The 25,698-nt window shown below is 36.4% G+C and overlaps 1 protein-coding gene across 3 annotated transcripts in view; it reads left to right on the forward strand.

The window, feature by feature from the left end:
* Window positions 1-4,561: 4,561 nt before the first annotated feature.
* Window positions 4,562-25,698, forward strand: part of LOC146456751 (uncharacterized) — a 37,485-nt gene continuing 16,348 nt past the window's right edge. Inside the window, exons 1-14 of one of the 3 annotated variants that reach the window (XM_085092587.1) lie at window positions 4,562-4,806; window positions 7,153-7,224; window positions 7,389-7,432; window positions 9,844-9,963; window positions 13,193-13,228; window positions 14,735-14,850; window positions 15,991-16,359; window positions 17,394-17,552; window positions 21,284-21,474; window positions 21,966-22,149; window positions 23,137-23,324; window positions 23,901-24,090; window positions 24,323-24,516; window positions 25,344-25,512. In XM_085092587.1, coding sequence (XP_084948713.1) covers window positions 7,168-7,224; window positions 7,389-7,432; window positions 9,844-9,963; window positions 13,193-13,228; window positions 14,735-14,850; window positions 15,991-16,359; window positions 17,394-17,552; window positions 21,284-21,474; window positions 21,966-22,149; window positions 23,137-23,324; window positions 23,901-24,090; window positions 24,323-24,516; window positions 25,344-25,512 — 2,017 coding nt within the window. In that variant the 5' untranslated portion in view covers window positions 4,562-4,806; window positions 7,153-7,167. Of the gene's footprint in view, window positions 4,807-5,749; window positions 6,895-7,152; window positions 7,225-7,388; window positions 7,433-9,843; window positions 9,964-13,192; window positions 13,229-14,734; window positions 14,851-15,990; window positions 16,360-17,393; window positions 17,553-21,283; window positions 21,475-21,965; window positions 22,150-23,136; window positions 23,325-23,900; window positions 24,091-24,322; window positions 24,517-25,343; window positions 25,513-25,698 lie in introns of those variants that run through there. The other 2 variants (XM_085092586.1, XM_085092588.1) reach the window with 2 other exon arrangements.

The following is a 25,698-nucleotide window of genomic DNA, read 5'->3' on the forward strand; positions in this document are numbered from 1 at the left end:
ACTAAATTGAAGATTTGTAGCCTAGAAGCATTTTCGGACTACATTAGTGTGACGTTTTGGGAGGGTTTAGGGTCGTTTGAAGGAAAGGAGGAGGAAACAAAGAGTCCCGAGAACTTTTTGCCGGCCTGTTAACATTTTGGCGCGCTTTTCGGATTTTTGTTTTGTTTTGTTTTTGCCAATGTAGGTTATAATGGACCAATGTTGACAAAATATAGGTCCCCTTGGACCCATATTGGCCAATGTAAGTCACCGTGGACCCATATTGGGTTAGGATTTAGGGTTTAAAGTCAGGGTTAGGGTCAGGGTAAGTACAACAACAACAACAACAACAATTTATTTACAAATTCTGATGATATAAGTTGCTTGTCCCGCAAATAGCTACAAAGCTAGTCGAGGGCGGGACAAGACGAGCACGAGAACATAATGGAAAACAAAAATTAAGTAAGTGGTTAGGGTTAGGTTTTAGGGCTCACACACACGTAAAAAATCGAACAGCGCTCAACGTTTTACGTTTACGCAAGCTTTTCACACATCTCTTCCTCTTTTATTTCTGTACTGAAACCAGCTAAATTATCGTCTGCAACAGGAAAAACTCGTTGCCTTCGCCTATAATACACAAATGAGCGAGCTTGCTTAAAGACATTTTTCCCAGCGCTATTTCAGCTATTTCTTGATAGAACTGAAGTTGTTTGCACTTATTTCTCCGTTCCAGTACGGGGTTGCCATTCTCCCCGATATCTTCTCTCTTTTCCGGCGTGGTGCACATCTGCATGTTTTACCTTTCTATTTTTGTGTTGTGTCCATTCTGGGTTTTGTTATGTTTATCTTGTTTTTGTGTGATGAATAACGAGGAAAACTTTTAACTCTTCACACAAACATAAAAACGTCACATTAAAATCATCAACGAGAACTTGAGTACACAAAAATAAACCAACTTTTTTAAAAGGAAGCTGAACCTGCGAATGTGCACAACGCTCTTGGTGATTCCTGTAGAGATTTACAAATGAAGAGACCTGAGGCAGCCCATGGGCTGCACATTTCCAGCTTGTTTTATTATTTAGAAAACCATCCTGATGTTCTCTATATTACTGAAGTGAAGATCGCAGCAACTCCACGCCATCCATGTACAGTTTCTGAACAGAGTCGGCAAACGTCGCAAATACATGTACTCCCGCCGCTAGGTTTAGTTTTGGTTGATGACACTTCGCTGAAAACAATTCAAATAACAAGATATAAGTGAAAAGATATAAGTGCTGCCGTTAAAAGTGGCGCACGTATCATCGGTAATTCTAAAGCCGTGTTGGTGTTCATTCATTGCTTCCGGCGCACAATGTCATTTGCTTCTACTTTGTGCCCTTGCAACGTTGACGCTTCGCAAAATCTTCCCCAGTGCGTATACAAACTCACTCAACTTTAAACAACAAAAACAGGGTAACAAAAACTACTTATCGTGCTCTGATAGGTTCTACAAACATTATCCTAGGCTCTACAAACATTTCCTACATTTTCTAATATCCCAATAAAGCTCACTGTCATTCTTTGTTTACTTAAGGTGGGGCTCTACCTGAATTTGAGTGAAATTTGAAGAGGTTTTAAGAAGGGATGGAAGAAAGGAAATGATTTTTGGAACAGTAACAGACAGTTGATACCCATGCAAGAGCACCCCAGGTTGCTAGTCAGTGGACTAACTTGGTATCCGTCTATTAATTATTAACTACAAATTCTAATTTTAAAACTTCACTAAATCTTAACATTTCTTATTTCTTTTAATTTTACCAATCCTTCAAGAAAAATTATTTCCTTCCAAATATACCTAAAAATCACCCAAAAATTCATAAAACACCCCAAATCATTGATTTGTGTCATGAATGGAGGGTTTTTGTATTGCTAGAAATGCAAACAAGATATTTACCGAAGTATTTTTGTGCGGTTTATGACTATGCGGGAAAAGCAGACCTTAGCAAGGCCTATTGGAACCCCAAAAGAAAATTGGGGGTAACCACGCATTTGTCAGAGATAATAGAGCAATAATATCCAAAATAAGCGCCAAAATATAAAGCAATGTATGGGATTTTTTCCTAAATTGAAGCTTAATTATCTCTAAAAAATGCATGGTTACCCCCAATTTTCTTTTTAGATACCAAAAGCATTTGCTAAGTTCTGCCTTCTCCGTAAAGTTTTAAACTGCGCAAAAATATTCCTGTATTAGTATACATTCCCAGCAGCCAGCCTAATTTCTGTTTTTTGTTGGAATTCGTTAACAATGAACAATTGATGCGAACAAAATAATCACACGATAATTCGGCGACAGTTTGCAAAGGAAGTTTGTGAATGGCAGGTATAACAAACGGAAGGACTCTTTAATAAGTTACAAATAAACGTTTTTTAACCATCCGAAAGCGGCTATCCGAACGTAGCGGCCCCTTTGGCTTGCTAAATCCCAAGGAAACGGCGGCCGTTACTTTCGGAATTTTCCGGCATTTAGGCTATTAAATGTCTGGTCTCTTTTTACTAGAACTGTTACACAATGACCTTGAAACTTGTGAACTGTCTTGGCAAGGATATATATGCATTATTGACCAAGCGTGAGGTCAAGATGGCTGGATATTGGCCAAGTTCTTTTTTTGACTCTTTATGGACCGAGACGAATTCGAAGTCCATAAAAACGCAAAAAAAGAACGAGGCTGATATCCAGCTATCTTGACCACACAAGCTTGGTCAATAAAGGATTTATTATATGGCTTTACCTTCAAGTTAAAACTACGAAAACAAAAAAAAAAAAAAACATGAAACTGTTCTGCTCGGACAGAAATTCTTCACAGCAGGCCAGGTTAAGACTGATTTTATTTTCTGCAGTGCATTTTTGGATTAGCATGTAATCATGGAAACCGGAAATCCTAAATTATCTTAGGGAACTACAATCTTGGACGGAATAAAATAAGAAATTAAACCCCCCACCCCCCAAAATCAGTGATGAATTCGCGCGCAAAGCAAAACGCGCCATTTTTCCATCTTTGAAATGGAGGGGAGGGGTGGTCTTAATTTTCCATTTAAATTGTCCAAGATTCAGTGTAATGGCTTAAAGGGAGTATACAATTATTGAGTACGAAATATTTAGATTTTCGCAAGTGCGGGAAGATTTTAATAGGATCCGGCAAACTCGCCATTTTCAGCCGATCGCGCGGTGGCGTAAATAATAAACATTTTTGCACAGTTTTCGGCCCTTGAATGAAACAATACAATTTGAAAATATCAGTGCAAACATAAATGGAAAAATAGAGCGGGTAATTATTCTAGAACTGTGAGCTTCTTCAGCGACTGGCTTGAGTAAAATACTTTTCTGACCTGCTCTAAACTTGCAAACCTAGACGGAACTAATCAATTTAGTTTTACAATATCAATCTAGCTAAGATACCACACACAGAGCAACTCACCTATTCGACGTCACATTCATTATAAATAACAATAATAATAATAATGGGTCTTTTATTCTTCAAAAGATACTGAACTAATACATATCTTCTGTTACAAGTAGGTAAAACAATTACATATAGTACAGCGTTCCTCTAAGTATCTATATTACATTACAAAGCTCTTTCGTATTTAAATACTAAACGGTTAAAAACGCATTGTATATTTTGGCTTATGACAAGTCTTCAAGACAATTTGACACGTGAGTGGGTGCCTGGTCGACTTTGATACTTTTCTAATAGCTGAAACAAAAATTTCACTGCATCAGAATGATTCCATTCTCTTTCAATGTTGAGAGTTCATCGAACATTTTAGTGAGTATTTTCCCCCAGAACAAGGACAAAAACGAATAAAAGGTTGCATTGTTGCTTAATGGGCTCCTGTACTGGATTAAGGCCATTTTGGCGAGCTATCGCTTCCTGGGTTTTCCTCTCTAAGCGAAAAGTCAAGTGTTTTCTCCCTGTGCAGAAACCGGCCCTGTGGGACTTCTGTCCTATACTAACGTTGTAGCAATTGTTGAATTTGGCAATATTTTATCAGATTTTTTAAGCCCCGCCCCAAAGAACTGAAAAACCGATGTGACGTCACCAATTCCTTCCGGCTCGTTGAAAACATATCAACAATGTCTCACGAAAGAGCAACAAACCTAAAAGCCATTTTCATTTTGCCAGAACATGCATGGTCTATAAAAAATATAATATTTTATGTACAAGTGTTGAGCACACAAACATAAAATGCCTGAGTGCTAAGCGATCCACGAACATTGTCTACGCCAAAACGTTCGTAACGGAAGGATCCTCGCTATGCCTTCATCATCATGATTGTATCTTAACTGTATTATTTCATTGGTCTCAGTATCAGTCAGCTGAAATACATTCCTTTACGTGACGCTCTTTCGATAGGCTGTACTATCGCCGATATGGCTTGTCAAATATAAGAAAGCAAGACAATATACCAACGTTCTCTGAAACACGACCACTCATTGGCCAGCGTGCCAACTGTTAGTTAAAACTTTATTATGACGCCTCTGCATCTAATTTTCCTGTATTTGCATATTTCGAGTTGTTGTCATTTGCCCTCGTTTTGATAATATACCACGTCTGGCCGCTTTGTGTGGTTAGCGGAAACCCTTAATCCTCGGTTCGTTTTAATGTTGCATCAATCTGATAATTTTCTCGACGTCTCTGGGATTTGGTATTCTCGCGGGAATTTTTCGCGCGAAAGTGACACATTTGTTGGGGCCATTGCGTGATGGTGTGACAAGCGACGAAACTCGGAGCGAATGTGATCACAATCTCGGGATTTCATATTCAAGCCAGCTTAAAGATTTCCAAGGTAAGCTGTCATGGCAATTTCATGTCCTTTGCACACCTTCAATGTCGATAAATTCTTTAATAACGCCTCGCTAAGCTACGTTGATAGAATATGTTGATAATTGTGAACAGAAATCGTAACATTCGGAAGGTTTGAAAGCCTGCAGTTGTTTTGAAATCTACAATTCCTGTTTTATTGTAAACAAGTTGTGTTCCATTTCTTTTAATCGATGGACTTCAAATGCAAATATTTCAAGTATCCCAAAGTTAAACAACTGGAACCTTGCCATTGAGTTTGTGTTTGAACGATTTATTATACGAAATATTTCTTTTAGAACTGTACTAGTGAAGATGTTGTGCTTTTCCATCACGGCCGACAAGTGGAAACTATTATTGAGCTAAGAGCACGCCAACACACACAATGTCAATTCTTCCTTTAATAGACCGACAGCTTTCGTCAATAGAAGCCGTTCAATTTTGCCTTCATCGATTGATTTTCATTATGTCGCTCGCAAAATATATAATTTTGCCGTAAAGGTTACAAATTTTCGGTTTTCCCGTCGAATGACCAAGGTATAATAAACGCCTTGTTTTTTTGTTTACTTTTGTTGGATTTAGCTGGTTTTCACGTTCAGGGGGGTTTCTCGGTTAATCCTTCAGTCGAAATACATATAGTGTACTACTTGTGATATTGATATTTAAGACAAGAACATTACATATGTAAATATTCTTCGTCCTTGATGTTTTGAATGCCTAACAATACCGCAAGCCAGTATCGGCCCACATCGATTGTACTAAATCTGTAAATCATAGTCTATTCTGATCTAAAATATGCTGAGATATCATTCTAAAGCTGCTTTCCGTTTATATTACTCACAGCCTAGTAAAACAGCAATTACAACAATCTGAGTGAAATCCAATCGAGGAATTTTTTGCGAGTCAAAGAGCCCTTCTGCGGGGGAGTTTTTTAGTTGTTACAAGTCAGTGGTTGGTTGGCAAAATTGACGATTTTAATAACGGAATCTGTAGTTGTTTGAGCGAACAAAACAGATAAAAAACATTAATATCAACGTGTCAGGGAAGAAAGCGCCAAAGCGTTTAATTGCGTTACTGGCCGCACCCAAACAAAACATTTGTCCTTAAGAATTTTTTCGTCAATTAGGGCTTCGAGATAAAACAAAACTATTTTAATTTCTTTTGTTGCCTTACGCATTGCTTTATAATTTTGTCAAGTCTCTCGTTTTTTTTGATTGGTCAGCATTAATTTTTTTTGGTAAACACAAATTACAAATGATTATTTCTTTTCATAAATGGTTAAATCTTGTTTTCTACGTTTTGCCCAATTCACGCAAGAGTAAATTTTGTTATTGTACGGTCGAGTAAATTGCTTCAATTAGCGAGACTATGTTGAGTATTCAATTTTATCTCCAAAGGTACAACAAGACCATTTTAACACCGTTGCTTGCGTTATTCCTGCTTAGGAATTCCATCCTTGACTGCCGTATTTTTGATCAGAAACATTTATCCCTCAAAAATGGACAGTGGGGTTTTCACTGCATGGGCGGAAGCGTGAAGCCGGCGTTCAAACGGCCAAACCGTCCAAAAGTTGACGTATCATTCAAGCATTCTCATTATAAAAATTTGTGGGGAAACTGAACACAGTCTCGTGCGTTCAAGCAACATTTTTAAACTAAATCTAGCTGATTATTTCGGAAGACGAGAAGTGAGAAATTCTTTTCTTTTGTTGCAAAAGCCGTCTTCTTCCGGTATGTGGACGACGCGGGAAACAGTGTCATGGCAACTTCAGCTTGACTGACAAGTTCGAGAACCCGTAAACCCGTGGGAGGGTCGGACAGACGAGTGTTTGCATCGCGTCGAATATCTCGAACGGCGGACCTAACCTTTCGAGTTTTTCGGTACTTTAATCCGATATTTCAATTGCACTTTTGAAAATCACCTGCCTTAAAACACCGTCCTCGAAAAGCGGGCTTTATTTTGCTCGTACCCGCGTCTGATTTTAGAGTAAACTCGTTTCACAATGGCGTACCGCGGACGGGACTTGTATAACGACGATTCCGCCGCAAACCTTCTTCGTTCTGTCAGACAACAGGTGAGAAATTAGTTTATCATTTCTACATAATGTTGATGTTATTAGAATCACCATTTACCATAGTAGTTATTTCTGCATGTGTCGTATCCATTGCATTAAATTTTGAGGTCAAGACTGGTTGCTGTTAGCTGCTTTACTCCTTGAAAGTGGCTTGCGAGTTCTATTTCCTTTCTACTACCAGAGCGTTCATGTAAGCGATTACAAATATTAAAGATAAAGCTTGTAAACATGCTAAGTTTTTTTGGTCTTATTTAACAGGAAGCTCATTTTGAAATGCTTTCTCGAGAACTGGAACAAGAGAGAAGAAATGTTGCCCAACAGCTGGAAAAGGTAAGCCGAAAGAAAGCATTTTATGTGTGTTTTGATTACCACTGATCCATGTAGCAGCGGTTGATCCATAAGCTACGCAGTTCATGAGGGAAGGTTAGCTTAACTATCTCTGACAAACGCATCAATCACTAAATTATTTAACGTCATTTTATTTTGAATTGTAGTGTAAATATGGCTCAGAAACGGCGAGTGTCAGTTCGATGGGAAGGTAGGATTGTATAATTTGTATTTTATGTAGAATGAATTTCAGCTTGAAATTCTCTTTAAGGTCTTGGGCTTCAAAATTCGAGTTTACGACCGATGTGTAATTTTCACACCGTTTGTTTTAATGTTAAGTGTTTCTTCGATTTCATGCTTCCAGTGAATTACGACTTGTGCTACAAGTGCCTAATATATGTATTTAAATGTAAAATCTTATGGAATCAAAAGAAGAAGTAAGCTTTATTTGATTGCCGTGGTAAATGTAAACCATTGCTCCGGGCTTTTTTAAAGAATTATTTGTTATGAAAATAATCCTTAATGGTTCCATTTTGTAAAGCTTGGCGTATCTATAAAATTACAGTCCTTATCTGATGTAGCTTAAAATGTATCGAGTTGGATTAGAAAGAGTGTTGAGCGTATTTTGAGTACACTGACAAACGTTTCGATTCCGAATGTTTTCATATCTTAATTTCCTGAACGGCACTTTTCTCACGTGCCACATTCAGTGGCGTTCTTTTTGAAATAATTTGTGCATTACAATTTATGGAAATCTCATCAATGAATTTGTATTTATATTTTATCCGGGGGTAAAACCTCGAAAGACGTATTTAAATACATCTGTAGTTGCTGGTTTTTTTGCAGTGCATTCTTCATTAAAACGTCTGTTTACATGCGTGCATTGTTCTAGGATGGCTATTTGCATGTACCTTGAGTCCAGTTCTTGAAAAATTTACGTAACTTGAATTGATCAGGCTCTTGTGAATAGCATTTGTTTGCGGTTGCTACTTCTGGAATGTTCCCAAAATGTTAAATACATGTAATTTGATTAGGTGTCAAATTGTTGACAGGTCAATGGCCAAACTGATCATGACTTTCCATACGATCACAAGTTCTTTTCCAGCGATCATTGTGTCTACAGCGTTAACTGTTTTAAGTTGAATTTAATAAATGCTATCAGTGGTAAATTGAACTTTATAAATGGAATAAACGAACCTCCTTTTTTCAGTACAGGGGTTTATATGATGAAAGAACAATTGCAAGTGATTTTTTTTGCGGGTTTTGCTAGCTGACATACACACAACACTACAATAGTCAACAGGGATCAAATTGCCTGCTGTGATCAGTTGACCTGACAGAGGTTACAGGAAACAGATGCAAGCAGAATGATTTTAAAATGTTCCCTCTGTGGGATTCTTGTTACTGATCACCAAGTTATGAGAAATTCTTGTTTTGGTGTCTGTACCATACCATTATGGCATGAAAACATGACAAGGGGTTTATTTAGAGTCTGGTTTCTGTCCATGGCTTGACTGTCCATACCCGTTTCCTCTCCCCCTTCGTATGGACACCTGTCGTTAAGGGTGGGGGGGGGAGGGGGTCATAACGTATTACACCTGTTACGGCTGAATACCCATGGCGTGACTACTCACCTAAATGTAAATACCGGTAACCAGATGTTCTGGGTGAAATTGACAGTTGAAGCTGCATCTTACCCAAAAAGCAACAATTTTGAGTATGAAGCTCATGACCGATTATGGCTCAAAACTTGCTAACAGCTCTGAACACCTTGCTATTACTGATGGCTCTTTTGCTCTGCTGTATGCATGCATCTGGACAGTTGTTTTCCAGTCCTTATGGAACCTGTAGTAAAGGTGCACAATCCCATGTAACTGATGAAAACTACCCGATCTGTTTTCACGTTCTATCCTCAGTTCATTCAAAATATAAGAGTTTCTTAATTTTTTTTCATAATTTTTGTGTTCTGAGTCATTTTTGGAATTTGATGGACCTATGGTTGACAGTGTAGTCTTTTCATGATTTCAAGAAAAGCAAGGCCTCTTAGGGTTTAAATGGTAGCAAAGTATTGCCTTAGTTTTGCATTTTTACCTAATTCATGAAAAAAACTAGGACATGCATGAATATGGGAGGAAAAAGGACTTCATCTTCCCAGGCTAGACACCAAACATTAATGTTCAAAATGTATATGATTCAAATAACATATTTTTAAAAGGATTTGTGCACCATATCAGGGTTCTGACAAACTGTGTATTCTTGATGAGCTTATCAAGGTCATCAGTGGCCATGAATTTATGACATCAATTATCACCAAGCATTAATTAACCTTCCTCTCTACAGCAGTAAATCTGTTGCTTCATTTGAAACAAATTTGCAATTGTACAACATGTATTTTTTCAGAGATTTTGACCAAATCAAAGTTAACAAGAAGCATTGAAAACACCAATTTCCCATATCATGGATAACTACTGCATTAATTTGTAAATTCTTATTTTGATCTTTTCCCAACAAATAAACCACATCTTGCGTGTCTAAACATTAACCTTTCCTTATCTTTAGGTAAATTATATGCAAACTTTTGGCCTTAGCTTCGTAATGGTGACATGTATTTTTTGTCAACAGCTCTACTGATGATTCCTTTGTATGGCGCGGGAATAACGGACCAGGAAGTATTGGTGATGAACAAGATTTCTCAGACAACGAGAGCCAGCTGAGTGGATCAGCGCTTGTCGATTCCTGCCTGTGAGTTGGAATTACCTTAAGTGCACTGAAAAGCACATCTTAACCGTTGCACTGCCACTAATTATCAAGTGAAGACCAACTAACTTTGAAAGGCAATGGTTTGTCAGGGCAAACCTTTGCAATTTTAAAATGTCAATATCTTTGTTTATTTCTCTATGGATAACAGACATTTGTTACTGTATTCCATGGAACTCACCATTTTGGTGGGATACATTGGATTTGGATACTAACACAAACAAGAGTCTGTAAACAGTAATGTGCACTGGCAAAATTCTTGTACATCATCATATTATGATGAAGTTAACAAGTGTTGTTTTTTATAATCTTTTCTTTGCAACTGAGTATAATTTTTTTCTTAAATATTGGCATAATGAACATGCATGTAGTTCCCTCCAAGTTATGTAAATATGTTTCAAAATGATTTATGGACAACCTTGAAGAATATTCCCAAGAGGTTTGGAGAAAATTTGTATCACTTACTTACAGGGACTTAGTACTTATATAATTTGTACCTTTCTCAAAACAGCATTATAAATAGCTACATGTAATAGCAATGAAAAATGGGGCACAGTATTGATCAAATCCCAGTGTTGTGATCCCGTGTTAACATGCCAAGACTAAAATCCCAGTATTCAGAAATGTATGCATGTATTAAGTAAACATGAACAGATAGACAACCCAAATGTTCCCAATCATTTCAAAAGGCATAGAATTAATGAAAATGTGTTCTTTGGGGAACTATCCATCTCCTTACTTTCTGCGAAATTTTTGGCTTTTGAGACCAATCATCCCCCCGTCCCCCTCCCCCTTCAGAATTTAAAATGACATTCCTTGGGGTGGCTGTGGGATATTTCCGAGAAGCACATAATAATTTAATGTAATTGGCTCAGGCTCATTGTTTGGCTCATTATAAAGGGTAACTTTATCTGTTCTTTTGAGTTTTTGACCTGTGAAATCTTCCTATCTTAACTATCATGGGAGAAAGTGGTATGAACAGTTTAGTTGTCATTCAACAAGGATTTAACAGCTCAAGCCCCTACCTTCTGAGTTATGGAGCATATAGGACATTTCTTTGGCAAACCTTTGAAGCTACTGATGCTGTCATTGAAGCTTGCTTTCATGTTTTATTAAACTGTGTAAAAATATATTGAATTTTGTTGTAAATGTTATCTTCAGTATACATTTATTTCAATAAATCGTATGGTATAATTTTGCATGGTGCACAAATGATTTTATCTTTTCTCATGCTATCTAAACATCCACTAAATTTGTTGAAGTCTTAAGCTGTGGTTAAATGTTTATGCAATAATTCAGTTGAAAAACCCAAACATACTCACATGCGTTTCACAAATTATATTAATAAAAAGAAATTTCTGGTAAATTTCAAATGAATAAAATGAACCCCATGTAGCATTACACTCAAATGTAACTTCAACTTTGGGTTTGGATTAACAGAAATTTTATTTTCCTTTTATAATTTGTTCGTATTTTGTACTATTCGTCTGTTAGAATTCATTTTTGAATGCTACAGACAGCGATTTCGTTGTTGTATTTTGTGCTTTAAACTGAAACAAAAAAGTTAACAATGAAAAGCTTTTCCTAGTGAGAAGGTTTTCATCCAGAGTAACACATAATATGTATGTGTGTTAAGACAATGCATGCAGAGGATTAGAATATGATATCAAGGACACATGGTGGCAACCTGTGTGTTCAAGAATGATCCATGAATGATTACGTCCGATGCCCTCAGGGCAGACCGTGTCAAAATTTTAGTCACCTTCCTTTTTTTTCCTTCCTCATAGTCACAAATTCCAATAAATAAATTAATTGAACCTGGATTAAATTCTGTTCTCTCCTAGAGGGGATATTTTTGTCTTCTATTATTCTTATTGTCTTCAACAAAAATGTCCCAATCAGAATCCATTATCTGCTCGTATGTCAGAAAATTGACATATTGAGCAGATAATGGACATTCAACTGTTGATTTGTAAAAAGGATAAAATATCACATTTTGTCGTTGACTGTTTTAGTATAACTAATATTGTCAGAGTTGTTATAAAAAAATATTGAGCTATATACCATATTCTTTTTTTTTTCTTTGTTAGGTGGTAAGTTAGAATAATCTCCAGGTTGTTCATGTAAAATTCCCTTTCAAAATTTATGATGGAATTGATTATTTGATTAAAGTTGCCTTAAGTGGCCAGAATATTTATTTATTATTCAAGCTCTTGGTTCAAGAGGGGTATACTATGTGCATTTTGGCCTTGAAAATTTCTTTTGCTTCAGCAGCTCAAGGCTTTTTGGCATACAGACTGGATAGAGTTGATTTAGAGCAATTTATTGTCAATGATTTCTATTCCAAAAATCAAAATTCTCCCCTTGAACCAAGGCCTTCAATTATTGTTCTGGGAAGGTATAAACTAACAGTTAAAATTCTGCACATTTTGTATGTTATTACTGTACATTCTTGTGAAAACATGAATTGTCCATGGAAACATTTATATTTGATGAGTGGCTATGGTTTAACATCAATTTTGCCATGATTGTATTTTTGGGGATAAAAACAAAAGGAAAAATTCATTTGCAGTAATTTCAATCTGCAGGATCAAAATCTCCCAACAGCTTTTGATTAAAGTTATTATTAATAATAAATTATGATGATAAATGTTTTGCGATATCAGATTTGACATGTAACTCAAGCATCTGACATTGTATACTTGTGGGTTATACAATGTCATCTAGTTGACATATGATCAATTGAAACTACATGTATTTTTGTGTAATCATGAATGTTGAAGAAATTAACTGCAATATGAACTGCACATCAATAATATGTTATGTTTCCTTTCAGAAACTTTAATTGCTAGTTTTGTTTTATTTTCTCTGTTGTTACATTTACTCTCACTGCACAGATCTTTGATGGTTAGTGAAAATACCTATAAATTTAATGTATGTAAAGTTTAAAAAACATGTGGATATTTGCATCCTATACTGAAGACATGTTTCATTTGCCACACTGCCATAAGGAGAGTTGACACAGTTATCTTATTCATAAGGCAATGATTTTGTGTCAAATACATATTTGTGCCATTTTGTCCATTGTCAGAAGTTAAATTCATATTTTACATGTTCACACGGGCCAGTGTTGTCATGGTTTATCTTGTGAGGCATATATTATAATTTTGTTCTTTTTTAGGACTATTCTGACCCTTTGTATTTTTGTTTTCAGGAAAGTACTTCAAGAGCGAGGCTTGTCTGACTCAAGGTACTTAATGATTTAATGGTATTTGTTCTCAATAAAAACAAATACTTTAAGTTTGAAAGCTATTGAACTGGTAGGGTTTTTTTTTTAGGAACATATTCTTTTTTGCTGCTGTAAACATTGACAGTATAAAAATTCATTCCTCTCTAGACTGTAGATATAAATTATGAAAGGCAACTTTTGGTAGTACAAGAAATCAGTAGGATTTCATGATATTAACTCTTACTCCTAGAATGATGTATAAAAAATGAAATATCAGGTTTTATAAACTCTGTAATTATACTATAAATTCAAAGCAACTAGCACTTAATAAGAATTTTATATGAAGAGTTAAAAGTTAAAATGGAGTATATGAATTGATATAATATTTAACCGTCTCGGGGTGAAAAGGTTAAGAATTATTAATACTGACATCAAAAACACAAATGGCAGACAGTCTAGCGCAGCTCAAAGTTGAAACAGGTGCGAAAATTGTCTCAGGTAGTCATATGCTACTTATGTCAATGTGATGTACTGTATAAGCTGCAGGGTGTACTTCACTGTATTGTGTTTTCTCTGGCTTCTCATCTGCTGCTGTCCTTTGAATATCCCTGAATCGGTTTCAGACTAAAAACACCATTCTGTATGTTCACACAATTATTGTGAATAAACTCTCAGGAGGAAGGACAAAGACGTGAGGTTTTAAAATAATGATAAGTCACTATATTGTTTGCTTTTCTTCGTATTGTTCAACGTCTGTTTTCACCATTTTCCGATGACCATGATAAGATTTTGTTGTGCTCAGCTCAGCAGGAAATGCTCTATTTGCCCTTTCCTTGGACAATTTTCTTCATGGCGTGAGTTAATTATTCTAAAAGGAGGCCAAGGTTACCTTTGGAATGTCAAACAGCTTAGAAAAATTATGAAATAAATATTATAGGAATTCAGCAAACAAAACTAAGAATGAAGTGAATATTTTGTCAATAAAGATTCCATAAGGTAAGCTCAATGTATTCCAAAATAGCTGCTTCATTGAGTCTTACACTTGAGTCACAACGAAATGATATGCAACTGGTAGACAGCACACTGATAAGCAGTATAATTTGACAGATTTATATGAGACATTATCAGAAGAGTAACATACAACATTACATGTAAATATAAATATTTTTGCGTGGTTTATAACTGTGTGGGGAAAGCAGATCTTGGTAAAGGTTATTGGAATCCAGAAATGACACAAGAGGTAACCTTGCATTTTTCAGACATAAAATTATTAAGCTTAAATTTGAGGGAAAATGCCAAATGCCAAATTCGTATTTTAACATTTTTTGGAATAATTTTTAAGTTGCTTATAAATAATTATCTTTGAAAACATGTATGGTTATGCCCAATTTTCTTTTTGGATTCCAATAGCCCTGGCTAAGATCTGGTTTTACTGCATAGTCATAAAGTGCGCTAAAATGCATGTCTCTTTGTAATAGGAGGTACTTATAAGTAATAAACCTCATTGTTTGTTGGGATTGGTTTCAGGGATGAGCAAGACCCTCTTTGCAACAGGAGTTTAATTGACGGTAAGAGTGCCATAACAGTACCACGCTCAAATGCACTAATGAGTCAGGACTGGGAAAAGGATCTTATGGAAGCAGGTGGGTATAGGGCTGTTTATTTATTTATTTATTTATTTATTTATTTATTTATTTATTTATTTAATATTTATAACAGTGTTTTACAGGGTGCTCTCTCACTGCATGGTGGTTTTCAGAGAGGCCCTGTATATAAAAATTACCAACCAATAGAGATTTAATTACAATAGTTAAAATCTACTCTGACTACTAGATACATATATAATAAAAACTTGACGTATAAATACAATATGTTAGGTACGAAATTCAAAAAGGATAACATGGATAAATACGTAGTACATAGTAAAAGGAAACAGTGGTGGGTAAGATAGTCTTACGTTTTAAGCCACATGTTTCTTAAAGCTTCACATCCATAACAATCTTGCTTCTTTGTGAGTTAAATGACCCTACAACTGTCAAGATTGGCCCAAGAAATTTTTCAAGGGTATTCGGCTGTAACAGGTGTTAAGGGCTACAGCCCTTGTAAACTGACAGCTCTGGGCACACTATTGCATCTTACCTAATCTACTAGATTGTAAAAAACAAGCAGTCAAAATTCAAATTTTAGACAACATTTAACATCAACCTCTCCCCCATATTTTCCCTGTAGTTCACTGGAATCAGAGGGAGCTTAATCCATTTGGCATTCTGTACTCAAATTCAACTTGATATCTGCAGAACAGCACTCTCCTGCTTTAACTGAGAGATGTTGCCATTTTGACTTATCATCAAATTCTAAGACGTGACATCAGTAGAAGTTTACAGTGTTAATTATTGATGAGAATCTTTGTCCCAAGCATAGCATAAAAAAGCAGAGTATCTTTATTTTGGTAAATGAAAATGACTATATTGAAATGCCTATCACAGTACGGAAAATAGGTCTCGTCAATTAGTTGCAACACGTTAAGTTTTGTTTTTCATTAATTTTTCGACTTTTTTTGTGTGTGTGTTACTAGTGATTTCTCTACCTCCCCTAAATTCTATTTGTCCTGTCTTTCATGATTGTAATAACTGTTAGTAAAAATACCTAGATTAGCTCTCACCACCTGCAGGCCAGTCTCTCTTTTTTGCTAAATTTTTGAGTTTTTGAATAAACTTGAACTTGAAACTTGAGACTTTCATTGGTGCTTAAAAACATTTCAATTGATTGTTTTTTTTATGCAGAGCTTACCCCTGGGCAAACAGTCAAGAAAGTTGTGACGAGAACAGAAGTTCGCACATTAAGAACAGTCGATGGCAAAGTGATTCAAGATACATATGATCCTGGCAGCACTCAAACAACGGTTGAACGATACACACTAGATAACAGAGCCGTCAATGGAAATACACCAAGAGCTTTAACAAAGCAGTATGTGCCAGGCGATGAATACCGGTCACCTGGGCGCCGTGGACCTGGATCGCAGTCTTCTGTTGAGGATTACCGAAGACCCTACAGTCCTGGAAGCCAGAGTGGTCCTGGTTCAGAGGGTCGTCGGACACCCACTGCTAACAACCTGTCTGGACACACATCAGATGGCTACCAGACACCAACAGGTACATTGTTGTAATGCTCTTCATTTTATCCCACTCTTCATTGTGGTGTTCACTGTTCTGGCGCCCTCTAAGTGTGCAGTTACCCGACAATAACGTAATTCACCATTGCCATGGCATTCATTTTTAAACACAGAATTAAATAAAAAGCAGAGTTCATGAATGGAATCATAGTTAGATCTTGATGGATTCAGCAAAAATGAAAAGTTTTTAACTTAGATCCTTCTCAAACTCAAGAACTATTAATAGAAGTTTCACTTTTGTTATTTTTTAAACGAAATGCATTGACGGCAGGCTATTACTACCCGATTACTATTTCAGTGTATGACAGGTCTTATACTAGAAAATAGAGCTACATGTAAAGGACCGGTGTTTTGTTGCCCATAAAAAGAACTTTAGGCTGCAAATTGTTGAGCTTGTTCATGGACAGTTTAGACCACAAACTAAAAGATGCGATTTAAAAAAAACCTCTGAGTGAATGTCAGGTCACAACTCTGTACAACAGCGAGAAGTCAAATTATATGAATTTGCTGAGTGCTGGAAAACCTCTTAAACCTCAATAAAATGTCCGGCTTGTGACTAGTGCCAAATCTTTAGGTTCTGTGTGTTTTTTCTGTTTACTACCCTAACTGTATTTCTTAGATTTGGTTTAAAGCAAAACACTCAAGACATTAATGATGATATTTCAAACACTCTTGTAACAAAAGATTAAATAAGTGTATAACATGTTTCTCTTATCCTTAGTTAAAAGCATTTTTATTATCAGATTATTAGTAATACTCAGTTGGCTTCTGGATAGTTACTTTTGTTCCAAAATAATTAAATTTGTTGACAAGATATATATCTCTAACCTTACTTCTTTATTGATATGCCAATTATCAGTCAGAAAACCTCCTTCTTCACAAAAATCCACTGAATTGGGCAGTTACAAGTATCCATTTGTATTATGAGGCCATGCAATCAATTAATTTAACATGCTTCCAATTCATTTCTCCCCCTCACTGTAAAAATTCGTATTAATCATGTCTTCTTTTTAGGTTCAAGGCATTCTTCTCAGTCTAGTTCTGTCAGCGCTAATCCATATCGTAACAAAACTCAATCGCTACCTCGCACTTCATTGTCAACACCTGGTGGTGGAACACCATCGTCTTCAACAACAATCCCACGATCATCAAGCAGTTCTGGACGATTAAGCAGTAAGTTATAATTTGATAACATTTAAAAAATCAGTTACAGTTAAACTGTTAGTTCTCTAAAAACAAATGTAAGTTAAAGGACTTACCACACAACCAAAAGCTTCAGGATGACACCTTGTAGTCACCTTCTGCAGCTTAATAAATAGCACCACAAGAGAGTTCAACTGACAGCTGCTACATGCAAGTGCTTTAATTTAATTGGTCACACTTTAGAATCTTATCTAGTACAGCTGTATACTCTTCACTTTGCATATATGGTTGATTTACATGTTCCTTGAACAACACAAAAAAACACTACCACAAGAGAGTCCACTAGTTGCAATCGCTTTTGTTTTTTTATTCCATACTCCAACTTGAACTGTAAAACACTTTAATTTACAATCTAAGTACATGATTCATTTTTTTTTTACTTCAGAAGAGAAATCCAACCTTGGGTGAATTTGTCTCCAGCAGTGTAACGTTATTAAATATTATTTGCTTCTCTTTCAATAACCTTTTCAAACAGGCTCAAGCGATGAGCAGATCAATGATTCAATCCTTTGCATTAAGCCATTTGATATACAAAAGTTATTGGTACCAATTGTGTGGAATTTTGATGTTTATTTTAAAACAAAAGCTTGCGTTCACGATCTTGGTAAAGTGCTTTCAGTATGTACATGTAGTCAAAATGATTGTGTTCAAAATTAAAATACAATTCAATTATCCAGCTACACTTTAACAAATTTCAGACTATTGGCACAATGAATACAATTATTTTTTTGTTTTCTTTTTTAATGTACAAACAATATTTACTCTACAATGAAGAGCTGTGTTTTGTTAAACAAAAACATTGTTAAAGATTTTTTTGAGCACATACATGTAGTTTTACACACCCATTTCTGTCAAAGTGTGGTTTGAATGTCATTGGACTAAAGACAATAATATTAAGACCTTAAACATTTTGAAAATCTCTGTCTGCTTGGTGATAGAGAAAGGAAGATAAAATAATAACTAAAAAGAAATGCTAGTGGTTGGGTTAAAATGTGTCTCTGATATTCATTGCCTTGATTAGCAATTCCTTGTTAATCCAGGTGTGTTTCTTAATCAAAGGTGTTTATTTTTTTTATCTCATCTGTGACTTTTGTAAATTATTAACGACAGTAGGAAATCGCGTTGGGATTCAAATTTGAAGGGACATGGATATGTGGAATACGCAGTCGTTGTTTATGAGGTTTTTTCCTTTGGTATTGCCAGATGAAAAACCCAAAGGTATTTCACTGTGTTGGTTTGTTATTTTTCATCGAAACTCTCTTAAGAGTTTGGATTCATTCAGTAGATTTTACAGATGCATGAAATATTTGATGTATGACATACATACAATGCAGCTTTGTTGAGTTTTGTTTTTTAGCATTAAAGTCTTACTTGAAATTTATGTTTCTTCCAGTGTAATATACACTTAGAATTTATTCTAAAGCTATGAGAACTTAAGTGCTGTACTTGTTATTTATAATAAGTACTTCTTTTACCATGTATTGAACTTCACTGTGTGGCAATTTCATAATAAACATGGCATGGTAGTAAAGTCATTTTCTCTTTAGATTCTTCAGAAAGTCCATATATTTTATGCCCTATTTTCTTGTGTACACGTGTAGCTTGACATTTTTGGAAAAACTGTTGAACTTATAATACATTGCTATGATGACTGTGTCAGATTTTATGTATGGAAATTTGAAGCTGCTAATTCAATTGATTAAAAGTAAAACTTGCAAATAACAGGTGCAAAATGGAGTTAAGATTTTTTAGTTTCAGGGACAAACACGTAATGTAAGAAGAATTATGGTTTAATTTTAATCAAGATTAGGTTAGGGACCTTCCTGTGGAACTGTTTATTATTTCTGCTGGGTAAATATAAATGTTGAGTCAGCTACTAATGTAGAGGCTACAGAGGGGTTCTATATAGCATGGACAGGATTGCTTTTTTGGAAATTATTTTTTTTTACTTTCTTTGTGGTATGCATTTTTATAGCCCTATATTTGGGTTGGACATTATCCATTGGCATACATGACATATTAATGGTTACTGCAATGCATTGTGGGTAAATCCAACACAGAGTGGTCTGCAGATATATTAATGATGGGATAGTACTGTGACTTTGTATTTAAATTAAATGCTTTTTATACCAAATGTGGCCAGTAAACAAGGTTTTTGAACATAAATTCTACGTTTGCTCCACATTGTCTCTCTTGACCCAAGTGTATAAATGGGTACTGGCGACACATTGCTGGGGGTAATCCTGTGATGGACTAGCATCTCATCCAGGTGGGAGTAGCAATACTCCCCTTCTCACAAAGTTCGCGTTGGCGTTAACCGCAAGGGAGCATCCTTGGTCCACTTCTATTTCTTATCTACGTAAACGACCTCCCACACTGCTTGGAGTACTGCAAAGTTGTCATGTATGCAGACGACACTGTGTTATACTATAGTGGGAAGAGCTGCCACGAAATTGAATCGCATCTAAATGCCGACCTTGGCAAGTTAGGACATTGGTTTGATAACAATTACCTAACTTTAAACACGTCTAAATCTAAGTTCGTACTGTTTGGCAGCAATCGCAAATTGCAAAGTTGCCATGATGTCAAGCTTGTTATGCATAATGTTTGCCTCGAGAATTCAGATTCAATCAAGTACCTTGGCGTGAAAATTCACAAGAACATGACTTGGAATGAGCAAATCGATTCATTAATTACCAAAGTGAATCAAAGGATTGGCCCATTGAGACGTGTCAAGCCTCTGTTACCAGTAGATGCACGGATTACACTGTATAACACTTTGATTAGTCCCCTTTTCTACTATGCTGATGTTATCTGGGGTGACAAGGATAACACTACACTTATGGGCGATTTGCAGATTCTGCAAAATAAGGCAGCAAAAGTTATCCTTGATTTGCCTGGCTATGTCTCATCCACCGATGCACTCAAGTCACTTGGCTGGCCAACCTTGTCCCAACGTCGCCTTGTACATAGATATATGATCACTTTAAAGTATATTCATGGACTTGTAGATTATAATTTTAATATTCTTAAGAACAGCGACATCCATTCCTATAATACCCGGAGAAAGAATGATTTCCGTCTTCCACGAGTACGAACTAACTACGGAAAGAAGACACTCCTTTACCAGGGTATTAAGGAATGGAACCTTTTAGAACAGTCTTACAAAGACATAAAATCGTTTTTAATTTTTAAGCAACGTATCAAAGAGCGCGTTTTTAGCTAGTTTTTAATTCTTATTTCTTATTTTTATTTCTTACCGCCGACTTTGTATTTTCTACTTTTAAATAATTGTAATTTTTAAAATAATTGTAAGTTTTAAATCATTTCTCAATCTACAGGGCCCCACTGAATATCACTTTCGTGATGTGGGCTCCCTGTATAAAGATTGTTATTATTATTTATTACTATTATTATTATTATTATTACTCCTAGTAGCTTCCTGCTACAGAAACTGGGCTAATCTCCAGCCCTGTGGGCCACTTAGGCTCATAGTGTGACTTAAATCCTAACCTTTTTCAGCATAAACACCTGTCTGAACAAATTTTAGAATGAACAGGTATTTTGGAAATTAATGTGGTCAGACAATATTTGAGGACCAAGCACTGGTAGGAGTGATCAATTGCTGAATAGTTGAGAAACAAACCCTTTAAAGGGACCAGAAATTAATTCAAGTTAATGCATTTCTCATTTTTTTCCAGCCACGTACAACCTCAGTATAAAAGTTGGCGACGTCAAAGGCTCAGGCACTGATGGTAATGTTTACATTCAGCTGTTTGGTGAACGTGGAAATACGGCAAAGATTCAGCTTAGGCAAGCTGGAGACACTAGGAATAAGTTTGAGAAAGGGCGGACGTACAAGTTTACAGTGGACACTGTTGATATTGGCAAGGTAGTGAAAATTGTAAAAGTAACAAATAAATAATGTTTCCAAGGTTGCTCAAACTTGATCATTTTTCTCACGGTTCTGTAGCATAGGTGTGGATTGGGAAGTTCCCAAGGCTCTCTCTCTTTTGCCATGTTGGTGATGATGTCATCTGCCCATGCAAAATCTGTGGAGGATGCCAGATATGTGTCCTAAGATCCATTAATTTGTTGATTGTTCCTTTCAATCTTGACTCCAATCTGTATTACAAGTGCGTTCTTTCTGCGTCAAAGGCAATAAATTTCAATTTTGGAAGTTTGTAATGTCAGTAGGTACTGCGAGTTTCTTCCTATTAGTATAGTTATAGGTAGTCATAAAAAGACTAAATTTAAAGTTATAGTCACTGTGATTATATTATTCAAAAGAGATTTTCTGAAGCTGAAGCTTGCCAAACGGCTGTTAACTGTTCAAAATAATTTGATGCAACTTAAGATTTCTTGTTTTGGCATGGTTTGCAGGTTGATAGAATCAAGTTAAGTCATGACCATACAGGTTATGGATCCGGTTTCTTTGTGGAGGAAGTTGAAGTGGAGGTTCCTGCTCGTCAGGATAGAGTCAAGTTTCCGTGTCGCTGTTGGCTGGCGCAGGATGTTGACGATGGTAAAATTGAGAGGGAGATGTTCGCAATAACCCCTTTACCAAGTAAGTCAACAAAATGGTTTCTTGTTTGCTTCTTTGTTAAAGGGGAAGTATCACGGAAATTTGATGTCATCTCAAAACCCAAAAATGTTTGTCAACAACAGAAACAGAAACAAAAAAAATAATTGTCAAGTTTTGTTATAAATTATCACCCCATTAGTGCCTCTGGCCAGAGACAGAGTAGGTAGGAATGGATTGAATCTTGAAAAATGTAAAGCTAATGTTTTTCAAGTTTTCGTTTTTTTGTTTCCAAAATGTGCTAGAACAGAGTATGAGTTGTTCCTGTCAAGAATTTAGTTGATTGCTCTCCTTTCGTTGTTCTATAGAATTATTTTGTAGCAAAGTGAAGGTCTTATTTCACCATTTTTAACAAAAGAGGTCAAAAATCCCATGATACTTTCCCTTTAAATAAGTAGTAAAACACTGTAATGCCTTTATTTGGGTTGGTGCAATTACTGACATTTAAAATGCTGTCATAGTTTTTTTGTGGCCAAAGAAAATAAAAAGGAAATTTAAAAAATAGAGATAAATTTGGTTGAATTGTTTGAAGTATGAAGAGATCATTTATGTTCCATGTGATGCGTTTTGGTCAAAGTTTGTCCCAAATTATGTTTACTTCAATTGAACATATATTTGTACATGCTGAATGTTATTTCTCAGCCACACAACTATGGTACAGCAAATAAAGGACACGCACAACACATGTTCTGACAACAAGAACAAGTACATGTACATTTAATTGCAACTGAAATGAAACAGAAAATTTTGTTACTTAAAAGCACCATAATCTCACAGACTAGCTGGGTGTCGGTGGGTGGGAAAGCTTTTGTCTGATTGGGAAGAAGACAAAAACTGGATGTCATAACCTAGCATGAAAGTATGGTCTCACTTGTCATTCAGTGTGGGAACCTTGTGTCTTGAACCCTTTTGGAGGCTCAGGCAGCATGAAGACTATTTTTATCATTTTTTTTGCTTAAATTCTTATTTCAGACACCTCCTACACAATGTCAGTCAAACTTGGCGATGTTCTTAGTCCAGATACCAATCTTTACGTTCAGCTGTTTGGAGAAAAAGGGGAAACAAGCAAAATAATGCTGCGACCTGTTGGTTCCTCACTTAACAAGTTTGAGAAAGGCAGAACGTACAAGTTTACTGTTGAGACTGTGAATATCGGACGGGTGAGTCATTAAGTTGATCAGTCCATTCAGTCACTTGTTTTGTTAGTCAGTCAGTCAGTCAGTCAGTCAGTCAGTCAGTCATTCATTCAGTCAGGCAGGCAGGCAGGTAGTCAGTCAGTCAGTCGGTCGGTCGGTCAGACAGCCAGTATATCAGGCAGCTGCAGGCAGTCAGCCAGTCAGTCAATCAGGATTCAGTCAGTCAGTCAGACTGTCTGTCTGTCAGTCAGTCAGTCAGTCAGTCAGTCAGTCGGTCTGTCATGTGGTCAGTTGGTCTATCAGCCAGCCAGTCAGTCAGTCAGTCAGTCAGTCAGTCAGTCAGTCAGTCGGTCGGTCAGACAGCCAGTATATCAGGCAGCTGCAGGCAGTCAGCCAGTCAGTCAATCAGGATTCAGTCAGTCAGTTAGTTTTGGTCAGTCAGACTGTCTGTCAGTCAGTCAGTCAGTCGGTCGGTCTGTCATGTGGTCAGTTGGTCTATCAGCCAGCCAGTCAGTCAGGCAGTCATTTGGTCAGGCAGTCAGTCAATCAGTCAGTCAGTCAGGATGTCTATTTAATTTTCTGCAAATATTTCACTTTAAGATTGACAGACTGCGGATTGGCCATGACAGCAAAGGAGATGGGAAGGGCATATTTGTGGAAGAGGTAGAGGTAGCTCCAGCTGAAGGAGAGCGTGCTATCTTTCCTTGCTACTGCTGGCTGGCTGAGGGCAAAGGTGACAAGAAAATGGAGCGAGACATACTGCCAGGTCAACCAAGACCACCACGACCAAGTGAGTGTTAAACTGACATTTTTTAGGAGAGATCTATAACCTTCATTTTGTTGTGAAAATAAATGTTTTCTCTAACTATCAACATTTATTTTGGAGTATTTTCATGCCAAGGATGTGTGTAGAGTACACAGTGGTCCAGAAGTGTGCAAACTTTGCATTGAAGTTGTAGCATTGCTTAACTCCAGCAGATGTAACATTACCTTTTACTGATAGGGACTTTATTTCTCGACAGATACCTCATATCATTTAGCAGTGAAAACTGGAGATATGCTGACAGCTGGTACAGACGCTAACGTGTATTTCCAGTTGCTTGGTGATGAAGGAGAAACCGAGAAAATCCAGCTACGCCAAGGTGGTAAAGCAGAAAAGAGATTTGAGAAGGGGAGAGTTGATAAGTTTATCGTGGAAACTGTGGATGTTGGAACGGTATGTTAGTTCTTAATTTATTTGTTCACAGATCTAAGGTCTTTTTATGCTGACATGTTTTGTTGTTATGTATCTGAAGAGGCAGCAGTTGCTTATGTCAGAGTGAAACAAAACAAGAAAAGAAACTATGGTTCTTGTTATGTGATCAACTTAATTTTTTAATATGACCATTACAAGTCAGACCTTACAAGACAAGTGAAGATTTACTCTCTCTTATTGACATATGTATAAGGTTCCCTCTTTTTATTAACAAAACCAGTTCCTGCTGGCAACTAGAGAGACCCTGGTAACAAGGACCTTCTACACACTCTTAGCCCTTTTTAAAACCCTTGAGGCAAAATGACATTTTGTCCAGATCCAGGACTACAAACTCAATGTCCATGTATGACTTGTGAGTGTATTTAATAACTGATATAATTATAAATGAGAAAACTAATGGCTTTGAGGTAAATGGGCTTAAAACGTAAAACTTTAAAAGTTCAAAAATGTCCCAATCCTCGTGTATATTAGGTATACCGCTAAACTATATAGGTTATTTTGCATTTCTCCACATGTTCATTAATGTGAGAGCTGTCTTAAGACCCACAACTGCTAGGGGGAAAAAGTTGAAAAGTTATGGGGGTGGTCAACCGTATCACATATGGGAAGGGGTTACGTTCTCATCCTATGAGAGATGAGTAGATCTTCACAAGACCATCTTGGTGTCAAAAATGCATAGAAATCTGTCAAATCTTGACAGAGTTATAGTATTCTGTGCCAATTGGCACTCTTAGGGATTAAAGAGTTAAGCTGGTTGGAAAATGAACACTTGTTCGCTGTTCTAACAGGTTCAAAAGTTGCGCATTGGACATGACAACAATGGATCAGCTCCTGGATGGTATCTCGAAGAAGTCGCTGTTGATGTGCCTGCCCATAATGAACATTTCATCTTCCCTTGCCATCGATGGCTTGCCAAAAATGAAGATGATGGCAAAATAGAGAGAGATCTAGTGCCAGGTATTCAATGTTTGCTTGGCCATAAGTGTCAGAAGATAAAATGTTGTTCAATTCAATTTGTTTCTTTTTCCTTGTCTCTGTAAGTTGTAAGCTTATTTAAGATAGAGGAAATTAGCTGATTAAGATCGATCGATTGATGGATCAATCAATCAATCAATCAATCAATCAATCAATCAATCAATCAAT

The sequence above is a fragment of the Pavona decussata genome, unplaced genomic scaffold (assembly GCF_977016875.1).
Source record: "Pavona decussata unplaced genomic scaffold, jaPavDecu1.1 SCAFFOLD_254, whole genome shotgun sequence".
Classification (NCBI taxonomy): Eukaryota; Metazoa; Cnidaria; class Anthozoa; order Scleractinia; family Agariciidae; genus Pavona; species Pavona decussata.